Source organism: Sorex araneus, chromosome 4, assembly GCF_027595985.1.
Source record: "Sorex araneus isolate mSorAra2 chromosome 4, mSorAra2.pri, whole genome shotgun sequence".
NCBI lineage: Eukaryota > Metazoa > Chordata > Mammalia > Eulipotyphla > Soricidae > Sorex > Sorex araneus.
This window is the reverse complement of record NC_073305.1, coordinates 45,442,193-45,462,701: the sequence shown is the minus strand read 5'-3', so window position 1 is coordinate 45,462,701 and position 20,509 is coordinate 45,442,193. Positions and strand designations below refer to the sequence as shown.

General features: G+C 43.6%; 1 protein-coding gene and 1 pseudogene across 1 annotated transcript in view; both read left to right on the top strand.

Annotated features, from left to right (window-relative positions):
* The first annotated feature begins 2,007 nt into the window (after positions 1 to 2,007).
* Positions 2,008 to 20,509, top strand: part of PRKAR2A (protein kinase cAMP-dependent type II regulatory subunit alpha) — a 93,149-nt gene continuing 74,647 nt past the window's right edge. The window contains exon 1 of the mRNA XM_055134325.1: positions 2,008 to 2,589. Coding sequence (XP_054990300.1) covers positions 2,334 to 2,589 — 256 coding nt within the window. The 5' untranslated portion in view covers positions 2,008 to 2,333. The remainder of the gene's footprint in view (positions 2,590 to 20,509) is intronic.
* On the top strand, positions 12,129 to 19,860 carry LOC129404179 (tropomyosin alpha-3 chain-like; annotated as a pseudogene).

Below are 20,509 nucleotides of genomic sequence, written 5' to 3'. Positions count from 1 at the left end.
ATGGGTAGGCTGTAAGGCATTTAAAAACAAGCCGGACAGGTCTGCTTTTGGCAAAAGTTGATACAGCTTGCTTGGGGTGTTTGAAAGAACTTGCAACATTTCCATTCTTAAACCTGGAATAGCTTTCTTTTGCCCTATTTTGTAATTAAAGTTAGGGTCTTGACTGTGCAGGAAATGTGGCAGGTCTCTAGGTGTGGTGGTATAGTGGGAGTCACAACTAGTTTCATGGGTATGGGCTGACTCCTGAGACCTTGGAAGGATTAGGATACTTAGAAGTAAAAGAACTGGCCTGAGAGATAGAGCAGTGGGTAAGGCTCTTTCCTCTGAGCTCCGCCAGGAGTGATGCCTGGGCACTGCTGGGTGTGGCCCAAAATAAAAAAAAAAAAAAGTGAAATAACTAAGAACCGTGTCCTTCCAGCCTTTTTCTCCTTGTCCTCAATTAAATCTTTATATTCTGAGATTAGAAGCAGAGGTTTGAGGTTGAGGAGCCTAGTTCTGAGACTCAGGTCAGAAGAGCTGTTTCATCGATTCTGCTTGACATGTTTTGGAAATTTAGTAAAACTTGAAGAGTGTGCCATAAGAATGCAGCAGGGAACAAATTGGAGACTGCCCCTTCCCTCACAAAGTTGATGGTCCAAGACTACTCCCAAAGGTCCAGGGAGTTGTCCGAGGAGGCACCGCTGTTTGGCTGAAAGGCTGGGAGGTTTCTGCACCAACTAGGAATCAGGTGCTTCTGCTTCCAGAATCTCAACTCCCAGCTGCACTGAGCTCCTGGGCATGTGCCAAGTCAATAAAAATCCTAGTAAGGATTTTAATTAATACTTGTTAATTACTAGGTGCTCCTTAGCTGTCCCAAGTGCCTTGCAAATTCCCAAGCTTACCGCTGGACACTTTCTCAATGGCCTCTCTCAAGAGAGGGAGGACTCGTTTATGTCTATTGGATCTTTGGTCAGGGTCTTGGTGGGCCACAGACATCCCAGGAAGTCTCCACCTTTCTCTGGTTCCCTTCCAGTCTGGTGCGGGTAAAGGGGCAAGTTGGGCAAGAGCCTACCCCTCCCCAAGTCAGTGCTTTGAGGTCAGTTTAATAGCACCAAGCAGTGCTGGCCAGTACCCAGGGGCAGCTGTGGAGAGGCTGGGTATGCACCCTGTGCAAAGGGGACAGATCCTGGTGGGAGCACCCTCGAGGAACAGCAGAGGCAGACCTCCTTCCTGCTTTGCCCTGCATTCCTTCTTGTCCCTCTTGAGGGTTGCCTGAACTAGCTGTTTCGGGCTTACTCTCTCCTCACAAACCACTGCAACTCATACTGGTCTGCACCGGTCTGGGTCTGCCCCTTCCCCCTTGCTCTGTCCTGTCAGTCTTCAGAATGACCTGGCACTCAATCCTTGTCCACCTTCCACCTAACCTCCGGACTGACCCCGATCAGTAAGCAGCCCTTTATGTCCCTGTCCTCTGTGCTCAATATAGCTTTCCTCCACACTCCTCTAGACCCGGGCTCCGTCCGAACAGTCCCGAGTGCCTAACTGGCCCCTCTGGGCCCGGAGCGATAGTACGGCGGGTAGGGCGTTTGCTTTGCACGCGCCAGCTCGGGTTCGATCTCCCGCAACCCACAGGTTCCCCCGGGCCCTCCAGGCGTGATTCCTGAGTGCAGAAGTGCAGAACCATGAGTAAGCCCTAAGAACCGCCGAGTGTGCTCCCCCTCGCATGGACCTCTTACTTTCCAACCCATAGCAGTTGGAAGCACAGAGGGGGATCAAGGGTATCCCTGGCACCCAGAAAGTGCTGGCAAACAAAAGGCTCTCAGCGTGTGCGGAGAGAAAGCCGGAAAGTACTCCCTGCGAGTAGCTGAGAGACACCCACGACTCCGCAGCGTCGTCGCTTCATTCACAGCCGCCTCGGCGGCGTCTGGACGAGGGCGCGGGGCCCGCAGCCCGCAGGCCGGCTGCCCAGCGGCGCACGCGCACTGCGGGCCGGAGCCCGGCGGGAGCGCGCACGCCCGCGGCCGCGTGCGTCACAACCCGGGCTCCTGCCCCGCCCGTCCTGCTCGCCCGCTCGTCGGTTCCCCCCGCGGCGGCGGCGGCTGCCCAGTGACAGCGACGGCGCCGCCAGGCCGGCCGGAATAGCAGAGGTTCGCACGGCCCGGAAATACACTCCGGGCCCGAGCGCGGCGCGGCGGCGGCGGCGGCGGCGGGGGGAATCAAGGCCCGAGCCGGGCGGCGCGGGAGACTTCGCGAGGCGCCGGGCGCGAGGCCGGCGTGAGGGAGCGCGAAGGTAGTGGCCGCCGGCGGCCCGGATCCCGCCTGTCCTCGCGACCGCCGCCGCCGCCGCCGCCGGCATGAGCCACATTCAGATCCCGCCCGGGCTCACGGAGCTGCTGCAGGGCTACACGGTGGAGGTGCTGAGGCGGCAGCCGCCCGACCTCGTCGACTTCGCGGTGGACTACTTCAGCCGCCTGCGCGAGGCCCGCTGCCCGGTGGCCCTCCCGGCCGCCGCCGCCCCGCCTTCCTCCTCCCAGAGTTCTGAGCTCTTTGGGGGCCCCGCCGCCGACGCCAAGGCGGACACCGAGTCGGAGGACGACGAGCTCCTGGACGGTAGGCGGCCTCCTGCGCCGAGGGTCGCGGTGGGGAGTTGTTGGGCGGGGGGGCGGCGCCGAGTCCAGCACCCGGGGCTGGGACGTGGGTGCTCCCGGGCCCAGTGGGTCGGGCTGCCCGCGTGCGCCACTCGCTCGCTCGTCTCCGCGCTTCCTCGGAGCCCCGAGTCGCCCCCCCTCCGCCCCCCCCATCCCCGGCGGAAACGTGCGCGCCGTCGGCCCGCGTGGTGGCGCGGAACCCGCTGCCCGGGCCCGGGCCCCGGCCACGGCCGGCTCACAGGCCGCCCTACCAGAACATTCGCTCCCCGCGTCACGCACTTAATAACCAGGACGGGAACTTCGCTTAGCGTGAATTGATTTTATGCAGTCATCGTGGAAACTTAAGCAGAGGCAAAAAAAAAAAAAAAAGACAGAAAAGGTGAAATGAACTCCTATATGCCGTCATGGAGCATTCAGCAGGTTAGATCTGTCACGAATGCTTCGGCATTTATAACCCGTTACCCCCTCAGCTACCCCCACCCCCTGAAGTATTGCAGGAGTAAATCAAGGCCAGGTCCATTCACTTCTGCATCAGTGAGTATGCATTTGTTCAAATACGGGGCTTGGGAATGTCTATATTTTTAACATGCCCCAAAGTGATGAGATCAAGTTGGTGAGAGGCAACGTCGTCTAGTTTAGCACATGGAGCACAGGAAAGAAGACAAGCGCTACTTTCTAAGTCAGGTTTAATTAAGCAAGCAGTTCCATTTTTCTTGGTTGCTTCAATCTAGAGTTTTTGCAAATTTAACAGTGAAATCATACTGCTTTTGAGCAGCGAAAATATAACAGTAAAATGCTTGAGACAAAGTTAGAGACTTTTATTAGATCATACTGAAAAAAAAATACGGAGATCTCAGTGTAAGCAACTTCAAGTCATAGAAGCAAGAAGTTAGTTAATTGGTCATTGCTTTGCTTTTGCAGGTTCTGAGTTTCGGTTTGTTTAGATGAACCATGAACTTCCCTAGTGTTAAGAGTGCATATTGCTCTTCCTTGTTTCCCTTGACTGCACATTAAATGAGGAGTTTTCACCTTAAACTTGGAAATCAGAGATTATTTCCCAAATCTCAGCCTCAGAATTTGCTTTGTGGCCTTTGACAATTTGCCAAGCCTTCTTGATTTCAGATTCACTTAGCTGAAAGTGGGGACAGCAGCGACAGGGATCTCCCAGAGATTTTTTTAAAAGCTTTTACTTTAGGAATCACTACTATCTTTGTTTCACCTTCAGGTCTTTAAATCAAAGTTGTAACCTGCTTTGTGATATTGTTATTTACACAAAACAGTATTTTAGATGTTTTTAGATTTTAAACTTTAGAACTTTAAAACTTTAGAAGTCCCAGGTGAGCAAAATAAACCTTGTAAATTGTGGGATTTATGTGTTCATTCCCTATCTTTGGGATCTTTTTCAAAATCAAGTTGTCTAAAATCTTCGGAAATCTTTCTTTAATTTGTTTCTGTTTTTGGGCCATACTGGACAGTTCTTAGGGTTACTCCTAACTCTGTGCTCAGAGACCACTCAGGGCAGGGCTCAGGGTACCATTTAGGGTGCTGGGAAATGAATCTGGGTAGGCTGAATGCAAAGCAAATACCCTACCTGTTATACTGGCCTGCCCTGTTTTATTTTTCCTTCTTATATTTTATTGTTTATAATTATAAAAATAAACACAAGGTGAATGTTTGTTTTCATAAAATAGATGAAAATTAATTGCACAGGAGATACCTATAAAGAGTATTATGAGATAAAAACCTAGTATTTGGCAAGGATGTAGAGAAGTTAGAACCTTTATTCTTTGTTGATGGGACTATGTAATGGACCAGCCGCTGTGGAAAACATTTTGATGAATTCAAAAAGTTAAATAGAATTACTATGATGTAGCAGTTCCTTTATGAATACCCAAATATTGAAATATGAGAGCCTGAAAGATAGTTCTTTTTTTTTTTTTTTTTTGCTTTTTGGGTCACACCTGGCAATGCACAGGGGCTACTCCTGGCTTTGCACTCAGGAATTACCCCTGGCCGTGCTCAGGGGACCATATGGGATGCTGGGATTTGAACCCGGGTCGGCCGCGTGCAAGGCAAATGCCCTACCCGCTGTGCTATCTCTCCAGCGCCTGAAAGATAGTTCTGTACCACTGTTCTTTGTAGGATCATTACAAAAACCAAAAGGTAGAAACAATCTCTGCAGGTGATTCATCAGTAGATAAATGGATGGTTAAAAGGTGGTATAAAAATGGTATAAAAGTGTGGTATACACATACAATGGAATAATGCTCAGTTTTGAAAAACCATGATATTCTGATTCTGCAACATGAATGAATCTTGAAAACCATAGAGATAGTGCAGATAGTGCAATCTTGCACCATAGAGATAGTGCAGAGATTAAGGCACTTGCCTTGCATGCAGCTGGCCTTATTTGATCCCTGGTACCACAGATGGTCCCCTGAAACTGCCAGGAGTAAGACCTGAGCATTGCTAGGTGTGACTCAAAAACAAGACAAAAAAGAAAACATTATGCAAATATGCTAGACACAAAAGGTCAAATGTATGGTTTCACTTATATGAGGTATTTAGGCAAATTCATAGAAATAGAAAATAGACAGTAAAATGAACATTTATAAAACATGTTACTCGAATTAAAAATAACTGAAAAAAATGAAAAGAATCATTCCAGATTATAAAAATGATATATTGCATTTTGTGGAAATATATATTTTAAAATGTGGCATTTTGTTTTGTGGATATAAATACAAATAGCAGCTAAAATTGTAAAGAAAGTTATATGTGTTCTGTGAAGTTTTTATATTAATAAGCAGGAAACATTTTTTCATTAAAAGAATTTTACTCAGGGAAAAAAAATCTTATTCAGGGGCTGGAGCGATAGCACAGTGGGTAGGGCGTTTGCCTTGCACGTGGCCGACCCGAGTTCAAATTCCAGCATCCCATATGGTCCCCGGAGCACCGCTAGGAGTAATTCTTGAGTGCAGGGCCAGGAGTAACCCCTGAGCATTGCCAGGTGTTACCCAAAAAGCAAAAAAAAAAAAAATCTTATTCAGAGTCAGATGAATAGGCCTGATATTTTTGTTTGTTTTTGTTTTGTTTTATTTTTGGGCCACTCCCGGTGGTGCTCAGGGGTTACTCATGGTTCTCTACTAAGGAATTATTCCTGGCAGGCTCGGGGGACTAACTGGGATGCTGGGGATCGAATGCCCACATGCAAGGCAAATGTTCCTGCCTGCTGTTCTATAGCTCTGATTTTGTAATTTTTGAAAAGAAAAGAAAAACATTGCATATCTAGTAGCACTGTAGCACTGTCACTATCATCCAGTTGTTCATCAATTTGCTTGAGCGGACACCAGTAACGTCTCCATTGTGAGACTTGTTACTGTTTTTGGCATATCGAATACGCCATGGGTAGCTTACCAGGCTCTGCTGTGCGGGTGGGATACTCTCGGTAGCTTGCCGGGCTCTCCGAGAGGGACAGAGGAATCGAACCTGGGTCAGCCTTGTACAAGGCCAACGCCCTAGCCACTGTGCTATCCCTCCAGGTTACTGGAGCATATCTAGTAATTTGGAATATTAGGGTAATAAGCCCACAGTACCTAAAATTTAAAACAGGATAAGGGAGTGCTAGAACTGTACCTAACAGAGAAATTGGTAAGATTCTTTATTGGTGGACTGAGGAGCTGATTTAAAGGATTGGAGTGTGTGTTTTACATGTGGGAACTCTGGGTTCATTCCTCTTGAGTTCCAAGTACCAGGGGGAGTGACCCCAGGGCATGTCTGCTGTGACTCAAAACCAGGAAAAAAGAAAAAAAAATTTGTATGACTAACCAGCAATTTGGTTTATTGAATTGTATATTGATGTAAACTTTAAAAAATGTGAGGGCCAGGGAGATAACTCAAATGGATGTATGGGACCACACAAGCACAAGGCGTGGAATTCAGTTCCTAGTGTCGTATGCCTCCCCAGTACTGCAAGGTGCAGCTCAGGAACATTGCAGAGTTGTACTGTATTGCCAGGCCCAAGCACCAATACCCTTAGGTCTGCAATCTACTGGAGTGTAGCTAGAAGTGAGCCTCACTTCTCCAGTACTACAGGAGGTCTCTATAAAAATTTTATTAGCTATTATTGGTTGTTTTAATAGCAGCTTTGATAGCAAACAGATACCAAGTATGAAGTGTTGTAATGAGTATTGAACTCTTGGGAAAGCCTGAAGTATTCAGACTTACACAGTATGCTAACTGCATCCTTTTAAGAGCAATAAATTGGCATTCAGGGGCCTAGAGCAATAGTGTAGCGGCTAGGGCATTTGCCTTGCACACGGCAGGCCAGGGTTCGATTCCCAGCATCCCATATTGTCCCCTGAGCACCGCCAGGGGTAATTCCTGAGTGTAGAGCCAGGAGTAACCCCTTTGCATCGCCGGGTGTGATCCAAAAAAAAAAAAAGAGAGAAAACTGTAAGCTAAGCATAAAATCAATAAAATTGTATTTTTAAAAAATAAATAAATTGGCATTCAGACTTGATTTACATCTATAATCATCATTTATACTTGTGGGTCTCCCACTACATAAAGCTATATATTTCTATAGCATTCCTGTCTATTGCAGGTATGTAGATATATTTATGGATACATATAGTAGTATAGTAGTGCCTGGGGTCAAACCTAGGATTTTTTTCATGAAAGGCAAGTGCTCTATTGCTGAACCATATCCTTGAGTCTTTGTAATACTTGTAAACATGTAACCTAAACTGTAATAATTAAGTTTAACAAAATAAAAAATAACAAGAAATGGAAAAATACCACTTTTTATGATTAAAGTAAAGCTTACTGTGCAAAAACAAAGCTTGCTTTTTTTTTTTTTTTCTTTTTGGGTCACACCTGACAATGCACAGGGGTTACTCCTGGCTCTGCACTCAGGAATTACTACTGGCGGTGCTCAGGGGACCATATGGGATGCTGGGAATCGAACCCGGGTCGGCCCCGTGCAAGGCAAACGCCCTACCCACTGTGCTATTGTTCCAGCCCCCAGCTTGCTATTTCTTATGTAATGTGTCTCTTCAAATATATTAACTTGAAGAAGGGCTCATGAGATGGTATAGGGAGAATGTGCTTGCCTTGAATGTGACTTACCCCATTTCAATTCCTGGCACTGCATATGTTCCCCTGAGTGCAGGCCAGAAGTAAGCCTGGATCCCTGCTGAGTTAGCCACCAACAAAATACAAAACCCAAGAAAACTTGAGGAAAAATTTTTTTTTTTTAGACAACTTGTCTTTTCCATTTTATGAGCAAGAGAGATCAGATCACATCACTCTTTTGTTTTTTATTTTTTGTTTTTGAGCCATACTGAGGGTTATTCCTGGCTCTGTACTCAGGAATTACTCATGGTGGTGCTCTGGGGACTGTATGAGATGCTGGAGATCAAACCCAGGTCAGCTGCCTGCAAGGCAAGCATCCTATCCACTGTACTATCGGCCTGTCCCTAGATCACATCAATCTTAAGATCAGATCACATCACTTTTAAGATCAGTGTACATCATTTATACTGAGTTTATTTTATTAAAATATTTTTGTTGTTGTTTTTGGGCCACACCCAGCAGTGTTCAAGACTTATGCCTGGCTCTGTGCTCAGGAGTCACTCCTGGCCATGCTCAGAGGACCATTTGGGGTGCTGGAGATTGAATTTGGTCTGCCATGTGTAAGGCAAATGCCTTACACACTGCACTGTCTCTCTGGCTCCACTTGTGTTGAGTTTAAATTTCCTCAGTACAAATTGCGTGAAATCCACGTACTTTCTGTGGTCAACACAGTATTGCAAGACTAGGTTCCTGTTTTTCTCTAGCTCTCTGTAGTCCACCATGACCTTGCATGCTAAATTTATTTCTGTACTTGCTGGGCTCATTCTCTACCCAGGTACTCTGTAATTGCTGTTGATCCATATCTGAATCATTATTCCTTGACTCTGCCCAGTTATCTCTTTTTCTTTCTTTGTAAGCCTCAGCTTGATCGATTGCCCTGCTTAGAGTGCTCCCTCTATTAATTTCTTAAGTAGTAATCCAGGTGGTTACTTTAGTGCTGTAGTTATCTGGTATACTCCATGAGAATGAAAATACCCAGTGAAAATTCACAAAGATAGAGGCTCCAGTGGGATTGTTGTACAAAAGCTCAAGTGCCAGTTGGTCTGGGTATTTGTTTGTAGTGGGGATTGCAGAAGATTCAGACAAAATGGGGAGTACATTTTGAAGTGAAAAAATGCTGGTGGTAGCTTAAAGGAGCAGTGGTTGTGAGGAGAACATTTTTTGTTTTGGTTTTATTAAAAATCAACTTTAGTATGTTTATGTGTGAAGGGAAAGAGTCTGGAAAGGTAGGAGCTGATGGAGTAAGAATAGATGGCTTCATTAGAACATAGGGAAAAAATGGGAATTTGGTATTTCAGAAGTACTTTTCAGAAATTGGAGGTTTATTTTATTTTTTAAATTTTGGTTGTTAATATAAGGTTTTATTTTTGTGTGTATGTTAAAGCTAAAGGAAAAGGATCTCTTTAGAACAGAGGTTGTTTTTTTTTTTTTTAGCTTATCTGTCTATTGTCTGCCATGGATATATGAAAGAAATTGTGTGCAGATATATGTTTAGGAAAGAATGTGTGTGTGTATGTATGAATGCGTGCATGTAAGTGCATACATGTACTATGCCAGGTAGTATTCGAAGTCTCTTGAGGTCGCTCCTGGTTGTAACCAAGGGGCCATGCCAGGGATTATACCTAGGGTGCCAGCATGCAAAGAGTGCATTCCAGCTCTTTGAGTTCTTTCCCTGGATCCCAAATAAAGGTTTTTGTTTTTTGTTTGGGGGTCACACCTGGCAGTGCCGGTTTACTACCGGCTGTGTACTCAGAAATTACTCCTGTGGTTGTACTTGAACTATTTAGGGTGTTGGGGATTAAACCCAGGCCAGCCACTTCAAGGCAAGCATCCTACCTGTTGTACCATCACTTCACCCCCAAAAATGAAATTTTTAAATGGTTTTCCATAGTCTAGAACTTTCTGTGGGAGGGTTCTATTTTTTAAATATTAACTTAAGGGCCTGGAGAGAGATTATAGCAGTTTTAGGGTGCTTGCCTTGCACGCAGGTGACCCTGGTTCAATCCCTGACATGCTGTAGGTCTCCTGAGCCTCACTGGGAGTGATTCCTGAGTACAGAGCCAGAAATCCTTGAGTATCGAGGTGTATGGCCCACAAACAGAAAAAAAATATCAACTCAGAATATTTTTTTTTTCCAGTGGTGTAAACCCAGGGTTTTATATATACAAGTGTTCTACCCTTGAGCTTCACTCTGCCCCTCAAAATCTTTTGGATAAAAGTGAAGGAAGGGGGCTGGAGCAATAAGTACAGCAGGTAGGGTGTTTGCTTTGCAAGAGGCCGAGCCAGGTTCGCTCCCCAGCATCCCATATGGCCCCCCAAGCACTGCCAGGAATAACTCCTGAGTGCAGAGCCAGGAGTAACCTCTGAGCATCACTGGGTGTGACCCAAAAAGGGAAAATAAAAAAGTGAAGGAAGGGGCCAGAGCATTTATACAGTAGGTAGGGTATTTGCCTTGCAAACAGCCAATTGCGTTCAACCCCTGGCACCCCATATGGTTTCCTGAGCCCCAGCCCAAGTAATCCCTAAGCATAGCCATCAGTAAAACTTGAGCACTCCTGGCTGTGACCCAAATCTAAAATAAATAAATAAAAATGAAGGCAAAGTTAGCTTGTTGGAACCACTTTCAAATACTGAAACTTCATTATCTAACGAGAGAAAATGAGCTAATTCCCAATTATTTATTGGAATTTTTACTTGTCTTATATAATTCTTAGTTACTTCCTTAAAAAAATGAAAAGGTCACCATTATGATGAAAAATAATTTTTCATAATGAATGAATCACTAATATAGAAGTTCTGGAGATAGCCAGATATTTAAAATCAACAGTTGTGATTTAGTTATCCTTTCATTTGTTTGTTTTCTTAATTAAAGACCAGGAGAGTGACTCAAAGGGCTGGAGCACATGCTTTGCATTCAGGAGACTGTTCAATCCATGGCATCACATGATCTTCTGAGCACTTCTGGGAGTTTCCCCAACTAAGCAGAAAACCCCAAAACACCAAAAATTAAAGATGTCCCTTGGCAGGGGGCCCCACACCATTGAGTGTTTGATCACCTTAGTGCATGCAAGGCTCTGGGGTTTGAGCTACCTTGCATTTGCCAGGCATGCTCTTGCTGTGGGTACTTCCAAGATTGTTGAGCCTTATTCCAGGCTTTTTCTCACTTGGAATCTCTCACAGCATAGCTGTCAGGATTGATTGACTCAGTGTGTGCAGGTGGCACATCGGTTGAATTAATGGGTTTATGCTTGGGCCTGGAGCGATAATACAGCAGGTAGGGCATTTTTCTTGCATGAAGCCTACTAGGGTTCAATTTCCAGCATCCCATATGGTTCCCTGAGCACTGCCAGGAGTAATTCCTTAGTGCAGAGGCAGGAGTAACCCCTGAGCATAAAGAAAAATAAAGAAAAAAAATAATGTTCTTAGGCTTACAAAGCTAGTGCTTAAGTCACTTAACAATATTTTGGACCCTTTTTGCAAGAGATATCACAAACAGTATTGATCACCTCAGCACATGTGGTGATACTGGGATTAGAATTTATCACCTTGCACTTGGTAAGCCCTTTTAAATAGCATTTATCAATTGGGGAGCATATAGTCCCATGTTGGCCAACAGAAAATTCTGAAGGAACCACAGGTAAAAATCACAAGTAAGGGACCATGGCTTGTGACTAGGTGACCAACCAGGATGGAAATAAGTTTGAAAAGGACCATGGTAAAAAAAAAAAAAGGCTGAGAAGTACTGCCTATAATTAAGTCATGGAGCCATCATCCAGGGCCCTCGATATTTGTTTTCATTTTTCTTTTTACCTCAAGCATTTATTTTTACCTCATCCATTTATATTCATCATTTTATTTTTCATTTGTTCATTATTTCCTTTGAAATAGGTTGGCTGGCTGATTTACTGATTCATTCTGTATTTTTAAAAATAGAGATAATTTACAAAAAAAATATCAAAGCTGCTTTCCTGCTTTTTTCTTCAGCTCTTTTTTGATACTTATCATTAATCCCTGGCACCACATGGTACTCCAAGTGCCACATGAAGCACCGCTAGTTATGGGTCCTAAACCAAAAAATACGTAATAAATTTTTTGAAAATGATTCTTTTGAGGGATCGCTCACAAATTGTATTTTAGTACTGAAAAGAGCAGTACAGTTCTCACTTAAGAAAATGAGTAATCCTGGGAAAAGAGCAGGTCAGGTGCTTGCCTTGTATGCAACTGAACAGTGTTCGATCCACTGAACCCCACCAGGAATAATCCTGAACAGCGCTGGTGTGACTTCAAAAGAGTTATTTATTTATTTATTTATTTATTTATTTTGCTTTTTGGATCACTCTTGGTGATGCACAGGGGTTACTCCTAGCTCTGTGCTCAGGAATTATTCCTGGTGGTGCTCAGGAGACCACATGGGATGCTGGGAATCAAACCTGGGTCAGCCGCATGGAAGGCAAAAATGCCCTACCTGCTGTGCTCTCACTTCAGCCCCTCAAAAGAGTAATTTAGTGCTGTGAATCATATTTACTTCTTTGCATAGTTTTTGAGGTATATTGATGAAAATTCTGTTTTTTTTTTTTCATATCATGATTAACATGCCTGTCACTTTTCGTGAAGCTTCTGGGGCCTGTCTGCTCTGGTACCACCCTGCACCAATGGGCATGGTCCAAAAACAACCCATTTTCATAGACACTTTTTTTTATGTGGAAGAAATAATTTTGCTAAACAGAAAAGGTGGTTGTTCTTCACATGGTGGTAAAGATAAGGAAATATGATAACAGAATTAGGGCTGGGAATGTGACTCAGACAGTGGTAGAGCACCTGCCTTTGTATGTATAAAACTAAGTTCAATTAATGGTACCATATAAAGAAGAAAAAAAAAAGTAGAACATATTTATTTGCACAACTCAAAGGTTCCCTGTAGTGTTAATAGAGAAACTGAGCTTTACTACTGTATTTTCACTTACTTAACAGGCAGCTATTGAAATGTCCTCATTTGAAGGACTAAAGTAGTTGGGCCACAGTGGACATGGACAGACAGGTTGGATATATTTGTCTTTTCTGGAAACAGAATTAGGAGCTTGTTTTCATTGTCTTTGGCACAAAATAGCCTTAGTGTATAGCTTTGCTGAAGGATGAGATATTTCAAGATTAAATGTTTACTTAGAGAGAGTGGATCAAGGCTTTATGTTCAAATGAAAAATAACTAGAAAAATGTGGTCTATTTGAACTCTTTTGTACATTAACAATGTTTTTCTCATAACTTTTCTGTTTAATGTAAAATTTTATTAGAGGATGGAAACTAAATTTGTACTTTATAGTACTTGTACTTTCTTTTGCATTTGGGCTTTTATTTACATTATTTCAGTCTACAAAGTTAGATTAAAATTGTTGTTTTCCGGGCTGGAGTAATAGCACAGCGGGTAGGGCATTTGCCTTGCACGCGGCCAACCTGGGTTCGATTCCCAGCATCCTATATGGTCCCCTGAGCACCGCCAGGAGTAATTCCTGAGTGCAGAGCCAGGAGTAACCCCTGTGCATCACCGGGTGTGACCCAAAAAGCAAAAAAAAAAAAAAAAAAAAGAAAATTCCAGTATTTTTCAGTCCAAGACCTACTAACTGCTTAGGAATTTATTATCAATGGTTTCAAGGGCAGGTGAGATAGTAGAGGGGTTAATTAAGATACTTAGTCGAGGTTCACTGCTTCAATCTCCAGTGCTGCATATAGCCTATGGTCCCCTTAACACCACCAGAGGTCACTCCAGAGCACAGAGCCAGGATGAGTTCCAGAACACCACTGGTTATGCCCACAAAATCCTCATTTCCCCCTCAAAAATGTTAAGATGTTAGGGGCTGGAGCGATAGCACAGCGGGTAGGACATTTTCCTTGCACGTGGCCTACCCAGGTTTGATTCTCAGCATCCCATATGGTCCCTCGAGAGAGAGAAGGATCTGAGAAGTGTTCCTGTAATACTAAAACAAAGAATACATAAACTTGAATTAAGCATAAAATTCTGTATGGAATATTATTGAGAATTGATTGGAGAACCTACCTGCCATTTTGGGAAGTTCCCAACTGTGGAACATGGAGTTGTGACTGATTTTAGAGCTAAGTATTGCATCTCCCCAAGGAGGGGCAGTAGTGGCAAAACAGGGATGGAAAGCTCAACTCTTTGAACTGAGAAAAGGTACAGGTGATTCGGAATTCAGCACCTAGAGTTCAAACTACACCTTGACAAAATATGAGCTGGAGGCAGGCTATAAAGCCTGCAAAATATTTACAGCCCTCAGTAGCCCCCTACAAACTAGCTCTGATCTTTTTTAGAGCAAGAAGTAACCCTGGGGAAGTCTGCCATTTTAAGCCAAGGGCAAAGTGGCTGGAAGAACTGCATCTGCTTTACACTTCTTCCAAAAAAACTCCCATACAACCTAGCCCTCTGAGCCCCAAAACTTAGCCCCTTTTACCCTTATCTGGCCAATAAAGAAAATTGGCAGTAAGCATGTACCAGACCACTTTGGTTCTAGTTAATACAGACTGAGGTGCCAGCAAATGCAAATATCCTCATTAGCACAACGAGTGCTTAAAGTTAAAGGAGCTGTAACACTGGCCTTCCCGATTTTAGGATTACAGCTGTCTGTAAACTTTTGACTGCAAAGTTCCAGCACCATCGTAGCTTCTACAAGTAGTGATCACAGATTCCCAGTGGGCATGTAGCTCCACACAGTTTCAGAGCCACGGGCATTGACTTTATTTGGAGAGTGTTGACCCTTGATCATTGCTTAGGCCAGCTCATGCTCAGACTTTAGCCTCTGGCCCTTATATAACACAGGCATAAAGAGGAAATGGAGAAATTCACCCTCACAAATGGAGGGGGACCAAATCCTAGAAAGGTTCCAGTACATGTCTATATTTTCTAAACTCCCCGAGAAGACTTCCAAGCAGTAATGCTGTTGATGTTAATTGAAATGAATAAATTATTAGAAAATATCATCAACCAGCTTAGAGAAAGTTTGAAAGTGAAGAAAATCTAAATCTAAATGAGCTAACGAGTATAGTAGCTAAGCTAAAAAAAATACAGTTGTGGGTCATAGCAACACAGTGGAAGAAGCTTGAATCATTAAGCTTGAGGACAAGGTAGAGAACAACCCAAAAGAAAGAAAAGATTTGGGGCTGGAATGATAGCACAGCGGGTAGGGCGTTTGCCTTGCACTCGGCCGACCCGGGTTCGAATCCCAGCATCCCGTATGGTCCCCTGAGCACCGCCAGGGGTAATTCCTGAGTGCATGAGCCAGGAATGACCCCTGTGCATTGCCGGGTGTGACCCAAAAAGCAAAAAAAAAAAAAAGAAAGAAAAGATTTAAAAGGTAAAAATAACATACTTCTTAATATTTAAAAGGTAAAATAAATGGACAACATTTAAAAAAAACCAATATTCATATCCTCTGTATTCCCAAAGGAGAGGAATGAGAGAAAGGGGAAGAAATGCCATGGAAATGGAAGAAATAATAACAGAGAACTTTTTAATTTGAGAAGGGAGACTTGTTACTCTCCCAGGAAACCCAGGAAGAGTTCCAAAGGAAATAAAACAAGGATACCAAGAAACATTGTAGTCAAAATGAGAAGAATGAAAGAAACAGACTTCTAAAAGCAGGGAGAAGCAAAAAGGTTCACTTAGAGAGGAACCCACTTAAGACTTATATTTCTCTAATAAATCTATAAGCAAGAAGGAAATGGTTAATGCAACTGAAGTGTTGAATGAAAACCTGTAGCCAAGAACCCTCTGTCCTCCAGGTTATCACTCCAATTTGGAGAATTGATCACATTTCAGATAAACAGCAGCTAAAGGCACTTATGTCTTCTAAACTGAGTGCAAGAAATACTAGATTGTCTTCCATAAAAGGCAGGGAAATCTCAGAAAGATAAATAAAAAACTTAAAATAATGGGCAGAGAGATAGTACAGAGGTTAAAGTACTTGCCCTCACTTGACTGGCTTAATACTCATTCCACATACAGTCCCCCAAGCATCACCTGGAGTGATCCCTGAGCACTACCTTGCTTTGGATCAGAAAACAAAAAGCAAACACACACAAAACCACATAATAGGGGGAGAAAGGGAAAGCTATAAAGGGTAATCAACTCTTAGAATTAATTCAGTTAAGTTTAGAAGGGAAATAAACTGGGGCTGGAGAGATGGTACAGCATATAAGGCATTAGCCTTGCATGCGGCTTACGCAGGTTCTATCCCAGCTTCCTATATGGTCTCCTGAGCTTGCCAGGACTGATTCCTGAGTGCAGAGCCAGGAGTAAGCTCTGAGTATTGTCGGGTGTGGCCCTCCCTAGGGGGGGGAGGGGAGACAAAAGAACAAAAAAGAAAAAAAATTCAACCTTCTGCTACTTATAAAATACTTTTATATTCTGACAAATGCAGACTGAAGTAAAGGACTAGAAAACAATTATACTGGCAAATGGTATCCTTAAAAAAAAAAAAGCAAGGGCTGGAGCAATAGTGCAGCAGGTAAGGTGGTTTTCCTTGCCTGCGGCCAACCCAGGTTCGAATCTCTGCATCCCATATGGTCCCCCGAGCACTGCCAGGGGTAATTCCTAAGCGCATGAGCCAGGAGTGACCCCTGTGCATCGCAGGGTATGACCCAAAAAGAAAAAAAAATAACAAAGAAAAAAGCAGGTAGTGGGGGTGGTCAGAGGAAGAGTATTGTTGGGAGGATACATGCTTTGTGTGTGGCTGACCAGGGTTCAGTCTTTGGCACCCTACATGATTCCCTCAGCCTGCCAGGAGTGATCTCTGAGTGCAGAGCCAGAATTAAGCCGTGAGCACTTCTGGGTACATCCCCAAAGACCCCTGAATCTCCCCTCCAAAACCAAAAAGTCAAATCAGGCACAACTATACTTGTTTCATACTATAAAATAGAGTTCAAACTGAAGAAGGTAATGAAAGGCAGGGACACTGTGTATTAATTAAGGGATTACACCAGGATTTATCTCTTCTCAAAATATATGCACTAAACAAAGTTATCAGTTTAATGCAGCTACTAGTAAACTTGAGGAAATACATTGAGGCAGCACAGTAGTAAATTCACAAAGAAAATTTGAGACATTACACTGGATACTCCAGAAAGATAGAAGATGTGCGATTACTAGGAACAACTTTAAGTGACAACTTAGCTGAGGAATTTAAGAAATTAATGAACTTTTGGAGTCGTTCATCCTGAAATAGGAGGAAATTGAAAACCTGAACAGACCAATTACTATTAAGGAAATTGAAGCAGTAATCCACCTCCCCCTAACAAAAGCCAAGGTCAGGACAGAGTTCTACTGAACCTTCAAAAAGATTCTATTACTTTTCATACTCATAGTACAGCAGGTAGAGCGCTTGCCTTGTGGTAGGTCTCTGACTTCACCCAGCACAGAAAAAGGGACAGAGACAAGTGAAGTGAAGAAATAGGAGTTTATTGGGTTGTATTCCCTGGCAGACCCTATGAACTTCAGGTGAGGCTGGAGTAGAGCCACACCCTGGGAGAGGCTAAGCAGGATTTTAAGTTGCCTTGGGCAGGAAAGGGAACAGACCAGTGGGATGTACACTTGGTAAGCATGGAATATAATCTGGGGGCTACCAGGTTTGGGATGGGCCATAAGCCCAGTCTTAGGTGCCTGAACAGGCAGGGTGGTCTTTGATTCCTGGAATGTTGCTGTCTCATCAGCCAGCCACCATTAGGTCCCAAGCAAACCTTATACCTTGCAAGTGGTTGACCTGGGTTTGATCCTCAGCATCTCAAAAGGTCTCCCCAGCACTGCCAGGAATGATTCCTAAGCACAGAGCTAGGAGTCAGATCTGATCACCATGAGTTGTGGTGCAAAAACAAGATTTTCAAAAAAATACTAGCAAACCGATGCAACAGTATGAAATATCAGATATCAAGATACCTGGTATTTGATATCAGATATCAGATTTGATGTTCAAATATCAGATATCAAGAGTAGCACTGTAGCACTGTCATCCCATTGTTCATCAGTTTGCTCGAGTGGGCACCAGTAACATCTCCATTGTGAGACTTGTTACTATTTTTGGGTTATCGAATATGCCATGGGTAGCTTGCCAGGCTCTGCTGTGCAGGCGGGATACTCTTGGTAGCTTGCTGGGCTCTCTGAGAGGGACGGAGGAATCAAACTTGGGTAGGCCACGTGCAAGGCAATACCCTACCCTCTGTGCTGTCACTCCAGTCCAGATATCAAGAGTAACATCTGTATTGCCAAGTGAAGGAGACAGGCACTCAAATGCAAACAGAAGCTCTGAAAACCATAACTGAAATCACCCCATGGAGATGGTGAAGTACATGATCCAAGTTGTGTAGCAGTAGGATGATGATGCAGTAAGAGGGCCGAGCACCGCTTTGAACTATAGGATCCAGCTGGTGGAAGAGGAGCTTAACTAAACTCAGAAACACCTGATTACTGCCCTACACAAGCTGGAGAAAACTGAAAAAACTGCTCCTGAAATGAGAGAGGTATGAAGGTTATTGAAAACAGCATTAAAAGATGGGGAAAAATGGAATTCCAGGAAATTCAATTCAAAGAAGCTATGTATATTGGAGAAGAGACAGGATGTGTGAAGAAGTGGGTCTTAAATTGATTATTGAGAGGGACTTGAAACACCACAGAGGAGTGAACTGAGCTGTCAAGAGTCCCATTGCTCAGAGCTGAGCCAGTCAGATTGTCGGGCTAGAACCGGAAGTTTTGAGTGCTGATGCAGAACAGCACTCTCAAAAAGTAGAAAATTTTCTGGAGATATAGTATAGGAGGTAGGGAACTTGCCTTGCATGCAGCCAACTGGCATTTGATCTCTGGCATCCCATATGGTTCTCCCACAAGCACTGCCAGAGGTACCTCTGAACATTGCTGGGTGTGGTCCAAAAACCAAAAGAAAAAAATTGAGGAAGATATAAAGATTCTGACTGATAAATTCAAGAAACTAGAAACCCTTGATGAATTTGCAGAGAGATCAGTGTCCAAGATGAAAAAGACAATTGATGACTTGGAAGATATTTAAAATGCACCAAAGAGGAGCACCTCTACACAAAGGATCTGGCTTGATTTGAATGAGATGTAGAACTCCCCAGCCTCCAGACTCCCTCACTTCCTGGGGCAAGTTTGCTCCAAGCTAATCTTAAACTGAGGTCTGATTTCCCCCACCCCCATCTTTTCTTTTGGTTTTTGGTCCATACCTGGGGGGTACTCAGGGGTTACTCCTCGCTCTGCACTTAGGAATCACTCTTGAGTACAAGGCAAGCCCTTACCCACTCGACTAACTTTCCAGCCCCCTAAGGATGGATCTTTAACTGAAAGATTGCTTTCTCCTTTGCCACCCCTCCCAACCCTGTATCTTTTCCTTCAAACTGTCTTTGTCTTTTCTTTCTTTCTTATTTTTTTGTCTTTATCTTTTCCCTGAGGCTGAGCTTCTTTGGGAACATTTAAGGGAATTGTGAGCACAATGCTAAGTGTCTTTAAAAGACTGTCATGATATAATTATCTTTTTTGTTGTTGTTGTAGCAACCATTTGTAAGATGATGCAAATTATTTTTCAGTTCTAAAGCAGCAGTTTAATTCTTTTTTTACTTTTGGAAGGTAACTTTTCAGCTGAATGTATTTGGCTCTCTACATAGAGAAGAGAAAGAGGAATTGGACTGCCTTACTGAGAGCCAAATAGCCAAGAGGAAACCTCAGTTGTGGGGTACAAAGCAAACTGAAAGATGGAGGAGTTAGCTTCCTCTCCACCACCTCCCACACACAAAGTGCTGGTTAGATTTTCAGCTTTAAGGCATCTTTTGGCAACTTAGAAAAAAGAAATTTAGGGGTCAGAGTGATAGTATAGTGGGTAGGGCACTTGCCCTGCATACAGCTGATCAGGGTTTGATCCCTGACATCCTGTATGGTTTCTGAGCACTGCCAGAAGTAATTCCTGACTGCAGAGCCAGGAGTAGACCCCACGAGCATTGCCAGGTGTGGCCCAAAAGCAAAACAAACACAATTTATTGAATCATGTTTGAGTATCAATCTCTTCACTATTCTCCACTTCCCTCCACCAGTGTCCCCAGTTTCCCTTTCTCCTCAGAGCTTGCCTCTCTTGTAGGGTAGGCTTTTTTTTTTTTTTTCCTTTTAGGCATTGTGGTTTGCAGTATTGTTACTGAGAGGGTATCATGCATATCAGTTTACTTCCTTTCAGCATTCAATTCTAGTCCAGAGTCACCACTTCCCCTCTATCACTGTCATAGCGGTCCCTTCCTTGTCCTATTCCCCTTTACCCTGCTAAGGACCAGTTCTCTTATCCTTCATTTCTGTTGTCTTTGGTCATTTGTTATTCCCCAATCTTTCTTTATATCCCACGAATGAGTGAGGTCATTCGTGTCTGTCACTTTGTCTCTGACTTATTTATTTCACTCAGCATGATACTCTCCAGATGCATAAGTATATCAGCAAATTTCATGACTTCATCTTTTCTAATGGCTGTGTACTATTCCATTGTGTATATTTACCATAGCTTCGATAATACCCAGTCATTTGTTGTTGAGCACTTGAATTACTTCCAGATTTTGGCTATTGTAGGGCTGCAATAAACATTGGAGTGCAAATATCTTTTCTGCATTGTGATTTTGGGCTCGTAGGGTATATTCTCAGGAGTGGAATTGCTGGGTAGTATAGAAGCTCAATTGTTAGTTTCTTTGAGGAATGTCCATA